The sequence below is a fragment of the Nomia melanderi genome, chromosome 8, assembly GCF_051020985.1.
Source record: "Nomia melanderi isolate GNS246 chromosome 8, iyNomMela1, whole genome shotgun sequence".
Lineage (NCBI taxonomy): Eukaryota > Metazoa > Arthropoda > Insecta > Hymenoptera > Halictidae > Nomia > Nomia melanderi.
The window spans coordinates 8663538-8673611 of record NC_135006.1 but is presented as its reverse complement, the minus strand read 5'-3'; the positions used below and the strand labels follow the sequence as shown (position 1 = coordinate 8673611).

Genomic DNA, 10074 nt, shown 5'->3' with positions numbered 1-10074 from the left:
TACCATATAATGAAATCAAAATTTAATAAAATTATTCATCAGCGAGGATAACTTACAATTAGAACTAACTTTACCCACAGTTCAGGTTCCACAGTTATACTGATTACAATTCTCTAACAAGGATAAACAGAAAGTGAACGTCTAATTGAAACTGCATCTTTCAATCAAAACCAGCAATCGCGAATGTGGACGGAAGGTTTACTTTGATGTTGTCAGTTGTCTCATATTTGTCTCCTAAGCTAATGTTAAATATACTCACCGGAATGCGTGTAGGCTTGATACTGTCGTATCGGGAGATTAATTAAGACTCCCTTTGAATATTGAACTAAAACAAGATTTGCTGACAAGCGGATTCAATTAAGATCACATTCAATGAAATTTGCAACAAGTATAATAATCCCTGTGTTTCAAACAAATTAAAATTATTCAAAATAATGCTAGGATAAATAACTCAAAGTTTTATATAATTAATGAATTTTCTCTGTAGCGATTTTCCCGGCGAAGTTAAAAGATTGAAATTCGTCAATGTTTTTCCTTCCAAATTATCGAATGATCTCTCGTCCACTTATTTTGGTTCAAAGGTAATTTTACCCTCTTCTTTCGCTATACTCTTAATACATAAGTAGTTTATTTCTAAAAATAATCGTTTCAAATCTGCATGTAAATATCACCTCTGCTAATTTTGGCACTTTTTATCGTCTAGTTGCCACTTCCACTCCTAAGCTAATCGATAGAAAATTTTAAAATTTCAAATAAGATGGAAAACAAACTTATTTATTTTAAATTGAATTCAACATGATCTAGCGTCAAAAAATGAGAAAGTTATATATGTATTATACAAATAGCAATCGTAATTGATAAAAACATCACCAATATCTATAATCACCATTAGATACCATTAAAATTATGATCACCTTTAAATCTTTTAAGCAACATCATGAGAAAGAAACTTTTGACTTGAAAAAAAAGTTTTCATCGCGTAATAGCGCCTTGGAACCAACAAACATTTGCATCAAACGTTCCTTTTCACCTTCAAACCTATACATGTTATGTGTTAGGCTCGTCTCCTATAATTTATCCTGTATTTGCAACAATATGCAAAGGAAACTGAAGAAATCAGTAATGTCCATAGTTACGACAAGTCGAACACCAACTGTCATGAAAATTTTACCGTGCGATTAGAACTATTCAGAGCGTTTAGACGAGGAATACAAATCAGGCTAAACCCGATACTTATATATCACCGTACATTGCATATCGATCTTGCCGAGCTGTGCTTAAAATAATACACGTTTCTGGATAGATTTAATGGGCGGTTTAGGTACGTAAGTGCAGTAGTTTAGCCTACGATTCCATGACCATACCGCGAGCTCGTTAATTATTACAGAACAATACCGTCCATGGATATCGAGTACTTTATAATGTTCGTTTGCATTTGCATACTGGTGTCCCTAAACGTCTAAGGAATCAAGCACAACATTGAACGAAAGTTCTTACGTAAGTATCAGATACCGTGACAATGTTTGTAACGCACTACAGATTTAAATCAGTCATACAATCAGTAATATTACCCTTATCATAACTTTTTAAGTTACCAAAACAGTTAAAAGGAGAATAAAAAAGAAACAAATATATGTTTTATATTTACCTATAATGTTTACCATTACCAATATATGTTTTATTTCTGCATAAAATATAAATATCAGTAATTATTATTTCAGGATTGTCCTTGAATGGTACCAATTATATAACTAAGTAATTTAGTAAGGTAAACATATACAAATAATAATTGTTATTTAACATTAATGTTCGTAAATTCCATAATTTATGTTTGCCATCATCATGCATTATTAAATTTTTTCAAGCGATTATGTGATTCCAGAATTATATGCTATGTCAATTGTTATTTTAGATTTGTATAAATTTCACCAGAATTCGATTTAGTTTAGTTGGCCTGACCTAATCATAGAGACAGTGCCATTTCAGCTATCCACCGACTTACCAGTTCCCTTTTCACGAACCAATTTGGCTGAAGTGGTCACAATCAACTGGGTTTCGTTAATTTGAAGTGTGCTTGGCCAACGAAACAGTAATAAACCCGGGTCAAGGTTCAGTGACAAAATCGAAACTGTTTCATTGACTTGTTTCGTAAAGATTCAGTCCAAAACGAAATATTCTTAACCTAAAGAGGAGTTAATAAATAAACACAATTATTTCAAAAACATGTCCATTATTTCAAAGATTCAATATTACACATTTTTTTATTCACTTGCTAACAGTTTTAAGTAGCTTTATGAAGGAAATGAATCACGTTACGAAATGAAGTAATAAAATTATTCTTTGAGGGATACAAATTTTCATTTGTCTGCAGTAGAAAATGACAAAAATGTTTTGTTCCTTATATATTAATTACCTGTTATGCACAGGTAAATTAAAAATTGTTATTTCTGAGCAAATTTTATGGTATAAAAAGCAATGCGATCGCATTTAAGAAAAGTTTCGAATTACCAAAACAGTGTAATACATTCAGCAGTTATCGTAAGCGGCTCATGCATTTTCGAAACATTTAATTTATAGTTGAGTGTAAAAATATGAATGGATGATATCTAAAAGAAAGGAAAACGAGTATAGGCTATTCTTAACGGTTGAATAATTTGTATACATGTACATATGTTAACTTATGTAAGTTTCTGTTTAGTATTCACTCTATAGGTTCGAACTATTTAAGGAAACATTTATATAGATAACGATTGAGTGTTTATTATTTAAAGCACATAATTAAAATATCAATGAAAAATCAATTCGAACGTGTTTTGTTTAATTTATATTATTTTTTAAGTATTTGTCCAGTTTTTTAATACATTGGCTTCCGCCATTTTTTCCCATTTTTTAACATATGTTGCACAAGTTACATGTTTCGAGTACTTTTTATCAATTTTGGCAGCCAATATGTTAATATGTTAATACGTGTCTGCCATCACTGATTTAGTGGCAAGGATTTTTTATGATATCACGCGACCGTGATATAAAAGTACATAAAAATAATCGAGAACTTGTAAAATATAACTATGAACATTATTTCATAGAATAATCAATGGGGAGAACACGAGATGCATAACTCAATTTCTCCACACTCGGCGTGTTGGAATAACCGAATTAACACAGTCATAAAACAAAATTGCTGTAAGTAATACATCATTATCATTAAAAGTACCGTGTGACTTTAGTTACTATATCTTTATAAAAATAATTACATTTATTGAGATTTTGCATGGCTATTATTACAACCTATATACACAAGTGAAACCAATAATTTCTCACAAAACCGTCTTTATGATTTCAACAATAAAAAAAGAATAAATTATACATAGTCTCGGTACTTTTATCATTAAGAATATTCTCAGACAACCAAATGAAACACAATTACATAGCAAACGTAGTAAGTACAAAAGGTTCGAAACACATTCAGAAAATAATCTTGACCAGTCATTAAAAAAACCAATTATGTGTCTCTGTGACTTCAATTTATCTGAGGTATTACGTTCACAAAAATTCGTGTTTATACCCGTGTGGAAATGATCAGATTACAATGTTTGAGTGTATTGTAATTACATGACGTACTCGCAAGCATCGCGGTTGACAGTTCGAAGTGCAAGGAAAGGGTGGACGAACGGTGGATGTAGAGTAGGTCGTCTTAACAGCCCCAGAGACACGCCTGGCAGATAGAATAATAGGGTATGCTAGCGTCCTTGGTTAGTTCCTGTTAGCTAGACCGAAGGTGCACAATGTATGCAAACTCCGTAGTGTCCCGGGATTCTCTGAAAATGCTCGAATTACCCATCCAATAGAACGCACCCCTTCTTCCTTGTCAGGCTGATTCCGCGAGCTTCTTTGTAACGAATTATAATGAAAGATCGTGATACACTCGTGCACATCCAAAAATAGAATGAAGTAACGTGTGTACATAGAAGCGGGGCACTATTACGATTGATAATATTGGTTTAACCTTTTATAGCTTCATGGGTCAGAACAAGAATATTTCTGATCCGAAATAAATTGAAAGAAGAGACCTAAAAAATTGGCAATCAAATTTTGTTCAGATGAGTATTTAATTGTGCTGATGTTAATGGAATTTAAGTTTTTAATATTACATTGATATGTCGAATTGAAGAATGTTATAAATCATTTTCATTTATGAAAATCATCGAATCGTCATGTTATCGATCACAATAGCTTGGACTATATCGGATAAGTCATGAATCGGGTGTCATGATATTTTAGATGGTTTCGATTATTTGTATACATGATATCTCACGTGATGTCTGTTTATTAGAGGTTGGAATTCATTTTTAAAAGAAACTTCCTGTCTACTCATGAACCTGTCATACATCGTTCAAGTATTATGACAAAATATTATAATATAAGTATTCATAAAAAAACCATTTAAACAGTTAGCTCATTTTACTACAATCATTATCAAAATTATATTTCAAAATAAATCTACAATTTTGATTGTATGTCCTAGTTATTACATAAATGAAATATTTTCTTTTTAAGCAAATTTGTTTGTTATACAAATCAGGAAGCCAATTGTAATTTGTTGTAATGTATTGGAGGATACTAAAAATTCAAAAATGTTACATGAAATTGTTGTACTCACCCGATTAAATGAAATTTTACTCACCTCGATAACTGTGGTAGACATTCGATTAAGAACTTGCCACTTGATACGATGAACGGAATTTCATTCGATTCCACATTCAATTAGAGATTATTTGATTTATATTATTTTGAAGTTAATTTCACAACAATAAAAGTTGTAAAATGCACGAGAAGTGTTCTTATTTTTCTGTTATCCGAATTTTAATATCAATCGGTAATAAAATAAAAAAAATGTATATATGCACTAGATTGAATTTCTTGCAAATAGAACTGATTCTTGTATACCATGTTCCACTGTATGCACATTGACGCCTTAACATGTAAAAAAAAAACAAAAAATCTATGAAGAAAGTAAAACGCGAGAAAAATAACACACGTGACAAAATAAATTTGTATTCAAATTGTACGTCATACATACATAAAAAATATTAGACTGATTTTCAAAAACATACAACAATGGTTATATCAAAAAATTATTCGTAGAACGCGAAGGAGACGTTACACGTCACAAATAAAGTAAAAAACACAAAATTCATACACAAAATAAATCTTCATTAATATTAAAAGAATATTTAACAGAAATATTGTAGTACACCGATGTTAGATAAAAAAAATGGTTAAATAGGTCGTCGAATCCGTCCCATCCAATTTTTCTAAGTATAAATCCATAGAAGTTTCTTGAAATAGGATACAGTGTTCGTTTTTCCAAAAATTCATTGCAAACACCGCAAAAGATTTATTTACGTAAAACTTTGTGTATAACATATTGATTGGAGTCACACAAAATTTATAGAAACCAAACAGAATATTCACTCTCGTCGCAACACTTATCAAATGTAAATTCAATATTAGTTTACCATTTCACAATCTAAATTTTCCTTAAAAAAACATTTAATTACATAATTATCCATTGCCAATAACAATTTAAATGTTTAGAAATAATAATATTTGAATTCCGTACAATAGTAACAATTTGCTTATTCCAGCACAATTATTCACAAATAATCATTCTCCGAAAGACATTAAATTCGATCAGAAAGAAGGATAGAGCGTTCGAAAACTTCTTCATCGTATGAAAACAATCGTAAATTGGAGGCGGGCCGTATTCGCTAACCCGGGCTTACAATGAAACAGAAAAGGACAGGGTTAGTCGCGTCCCTTATATCTTACACCGTCTGAAATTGAAACTCCCCCGAATCGGGCGTGAAATGGGTCTGGTGATCGCGTGTTTGGCGGCCGGATCAAATTTTCATGGGACTTTCGCCGGCGTTGATACACGCGGTGCACTAAGATTTCCTTCACGTCCGGAATGGGGGAGGCGAAACGCCGTTGGTCAATGCTATCGCGTCGCTCGAATTCGGGTCACGTGCGACCGAAATTTCGGCGCCTCGTTCCGTACGTTTCCCTCATCTCTTAATAGAGTGGATCGTGGTAGGGAAAGGTGGGACGAAGAATTGGGCAAGGCTCGTTTCTGTAAAACGGATGAAACGCATTCTCTTTATTTCTTTACGCCATCGAGTACTTATCTTACGTGACCGAAACAATCTTTCTCGTCCCTTTTTTAACGTGACTTTTAGTGAATGAAATTCGGACATTGGTGGCTACACACTAGGACCAGGCAGTCTCGCCTATTTACAATAGATCTTTGTACAAAAACTAATCTCATATAAACAGTTAAAACACACGCGTCCGCGCCAAGCCCGTTCCGCGAGCGGAAACGGGGACTCGGTGTACCTGACCGTGTTCGTTAATTCGGCGACGTTGTTTTGTCAAATCGTTTGCCCGTCCTTGTAATCCTGACTGCCGCGCCCTTTCCCGTTTCTCGCGAACGTGGCTGAACTCTATTATAAAAATCTCCCGACGGTAAGAGACCGGAACCATCGAACGGAATTTCCGTCGCCTTCGAATGCGCTCCGTTAACCACCGAGCGAGTTTATCTACCCTTTCTCTCGATCTCACGCTCTGTTCCTTTATAAGCGTCAACGTTTCATTAACTCCGCGGCTAACTCGCGGCGTCCGCGTATCCAATTTTACGCTGCGCCGGAACCAGGCTCAATATCTCGATACGGGTCCGCGTTTCCGTCGCGATCACCCGGAGCTATTTTTCAGTTTTGTACATAGCGGAAGTTCGCAGTCGTTTCACAGAAGGGATCGGGGTGCTGAAACGTTGAACGTTTCCGCGTCAATCGTAGGAAGACGCCACTCGCGATCACGACGCGCGGGAAATCGGACACGTTCCCGGATCTCGGATGTCGAAACGGTGACCGATTCCATTCGATCCTCACTATCAGCGATCGACGCGAACATCCACGGTGTCGTTCGAATTCGCCGGCCGGCGATCGCGGCCCGGATTTATATACAACTCTCTTGTATCCGGTTCGAGCGTGTCACCACTTCCGGCTGATGAAACTTGCCCTGCGCGGAGATCGACGATGATACTGGCCTCTGAGGCATCGACGAGAGCCCTTTGCTCGACCTCTGCAGACTGTAGTACACCTGAAATCAATTGAATCTCTAACTCGGACGTGGTCATTTCATAACTGTTTGGTGTTTTCGGTGAAATTGTTTTTGGCCGATGAAATGAAAATAAGAATACAGCGAGACATCGTTTAATCAGTTAACTGCGTTCGACGAGTATACACGTCATCTTAAAATACGAAATGCCACTAATTTGTTCAACGATCAATTATTTATTTGTTCGGATAAATGTGTAGTTCTTCTTCGTTTTGCTTTAGTTTTTTGTTAAAATATGTTATAGATGCATTTGCTCTATGTTTGACGAGTATATATTTTATTATTTAACTTTATTGCGTGCACAATGAAAACTTTTTCAAATTGAATTCCGCAGTTAATTAGTCACATATCAAAGCTTTGATTATTTTGTTCTATCAAACTAAGCAATGATCAAAAGTCACCTCTCGAGCCAAAGGGTAAATAACACAAATATTTCCATATTGTTGACTCGTATTATTTTACTGCGCGCACAATCAGAGATTTTTTAAACTAAATTCCACAGTTCACTGGTGAACCCTTTGGACTCGATAATCTATTCGTAGGTGCCTCATGGTTTCAGATGGAAAAGTTGTGAAATTTGATATTCAGTAAGATATTTTTTGTAATGTAATTGGATAGGAATATTGATTATTTCTATTTGTATTTAATAGAGTCAAAAGTTTGATGATGTTTTACTGAAAAATTATGAATTTATCTAGCAAGGAAACTTTCAAGTGCATAGGTTTAACACTACCCTAATTAATGTCCTTCTTTAAGCCTTAAGATTTGTTTCCGAAATATACGAAAGTTCTACATATTCTGTAACTCGATATAATATGGTTCTTGTTGTTGTTGTTGTTGTTGTTGTTGTTGTTGTTGTTTAATAGATTTTTTATCTTTTCTAAGTGGACTTAAGCCACTCTCAAAATAAATGATATATATATGTACTAAGATGATTTTATTTAACGTCAGTTTATTTAACCCTTCGTGTTTTAATAACATGACTTAAACGATTTTAATTAGGGTGTTACTAGGATTAATGAAACTGTAATCGGTGGTAATGAACAAATAATCAATTATGTGTGAAATTATCGTGTCGTATTAGTATTATTTTCTTTTGTTTTTTTTTGTAAATGAACTATTAGCAGGTGCATCATCCGCATTAATAGTCTTCGTTGCAAGATGCTTAATATATTTTTGAGTGATAGAAAATCGAGTTTTCATTAATATTTTGTGCACTCGAGGGTATTACAAGAAAAAGTTGTTTCCTAAAATAAAATAGATCATGAGTCATATTTTTGCAGCTATAAAAAAATAAATAATTAAACAAAATTCAAATCACAAGTATAAAGTAATGTTAAAAATTTAATAAATGAAAAATAAGATACAATTATATTGTAATATCGAATAAATTCTTTAAACTCCAAAACATCGTTCCAATTAAACGTTTTCCAAAGTTTCAATAATTTCTTAACAATATTCTAGATTTACTTCAGTTGTCATAAGTATCCTAATACTTTTCAACGAAATTTGCATGCATCATAACCTCTGAAAAAAAGTCCTTCGAAATAATTTCACTTGAATACTACAATAAATACACGATGAAACAGAGAAAAAGCCTATTGTCACAATTTTTATAAGAATTACATATAAATCATATTAAACATTCAATAATTCTAGTACCAAGTTATCGGGAAAACCAAAAGAAATCAATATATCGTCCACATCATCATAAAATATTTCCTTAGCACGATCGAGAACAAAATTCCTAAAAAACAACGCTAACGATACCGACGCGCACGGTAAATTCCAATTTCCTTGAACAATAAAAACGAAACCTGAAGGCACGGCGGACCGTTACAGACGCATCGATATTATGAATATTGCAAATTCGCGGCCGCATTAATAATGGAGGAAGCGGAGGCGTGAGGATGACGGGAAGAATAATCAAATACCGCGAGCTCGCGAAATTCCGTTGAAACAAAAACACCGGAACAAAAACATCGAAAGCGAATAGCGGCGAGCGGGTCAGTTAACCGGGCGCAGCGCCGTGAAATAGAAAAGAACGACGGTGTGTGGGTGAGTGGGGGACAAAGGTGGAGGGGCGGCGAGGGAAGGCAATTCGGTATTAAAATTATTCAAACATTTAATGGAACGCGACTAGCGTCGAAGGAAAACGGAACCCCGAGTTCGAGACGAGAGTTACGCGCATCGGGACTGGCCCTCTCGAATTATCGAGAAAACTTCGACGTAATTAAACTCGCGGAAGCGCAGATAACCCAAGGCTTCACTAAACCGGAAAAGTTAAAGTGGAAGACTGCCGCATATTAAAGCGACCTCGTCTTGGCTCGTATCCCATTCCCTTCGTCTTCGGAACTTCGAATATTTAAAACAACCTTGTCGATGTACTGATGCGGAGGGGCGGTGGCGGGATCAAGGCCCGTTAGAATGGTCAGGGACGTGAAGAGGGGCAGACCGACGAGGCGAAGTCGTAGCAAACGAGGGGAGGTCGATTATATTACTTCCTCCGGCGAAAAAACGAACGGGATTTTCCTGCTGAATATTGTACCACGATTTTATCGATCGTTCATTCCAGTAATTCGCTGTTTTCCCTTCGATGTCCTCGCCTGCCCAATCCACGGGACCCCGGGACCCCGTCACCCTCTGTCCGCGGCAAAGGGAACCGTTAATTGCGTCTCATTAATCAAATCGCGTCGACTAAATATACCCGGCACGTTAGATACCAAAGAAAAAGGAGATAGATTAAATTTACAGACGGTAATGAGTTTACGAGGCTAATTATCGAGATGATTTATACGCCCTCGTGATTCTGTATCGGGTCATCTGTAAATAGTAGGGTGAAAGGGAAAGATGATGATCAGTAGATAGCAGGTCTTTATGCAAATTCAAATTTTTAGA

At 35.2% G+C, this 10074-nt stretch overlaps 1 protein-coding gene across 2 annotated transcripts in view; it reads right to left on the bottom strand.

Annotated features, from left to right (window-relative positions):
- Positions 1–4675: 4675 nt before the first annotated feature.
- Positions 4676–10074, bottom strand: part of LOC116426414 (neural cell adhesion molecule 1) — a 211849-nt gene continuing 206450 nt past the window's right edge. For both annotated transcript variants that reach the window (XM_031975292.2, XM_031975293.2), the window contains one exon: positions 4676–7158. In XM_031975292.2, coding sequence (XP_031831152.1) covers positions 7015–7158 — 144 coding nt within the window. In that variant the 3' untranslated portion in view covers positions 4676–7014. The remainder of the gene's footprint in view (positions 7159–10074) is intronic.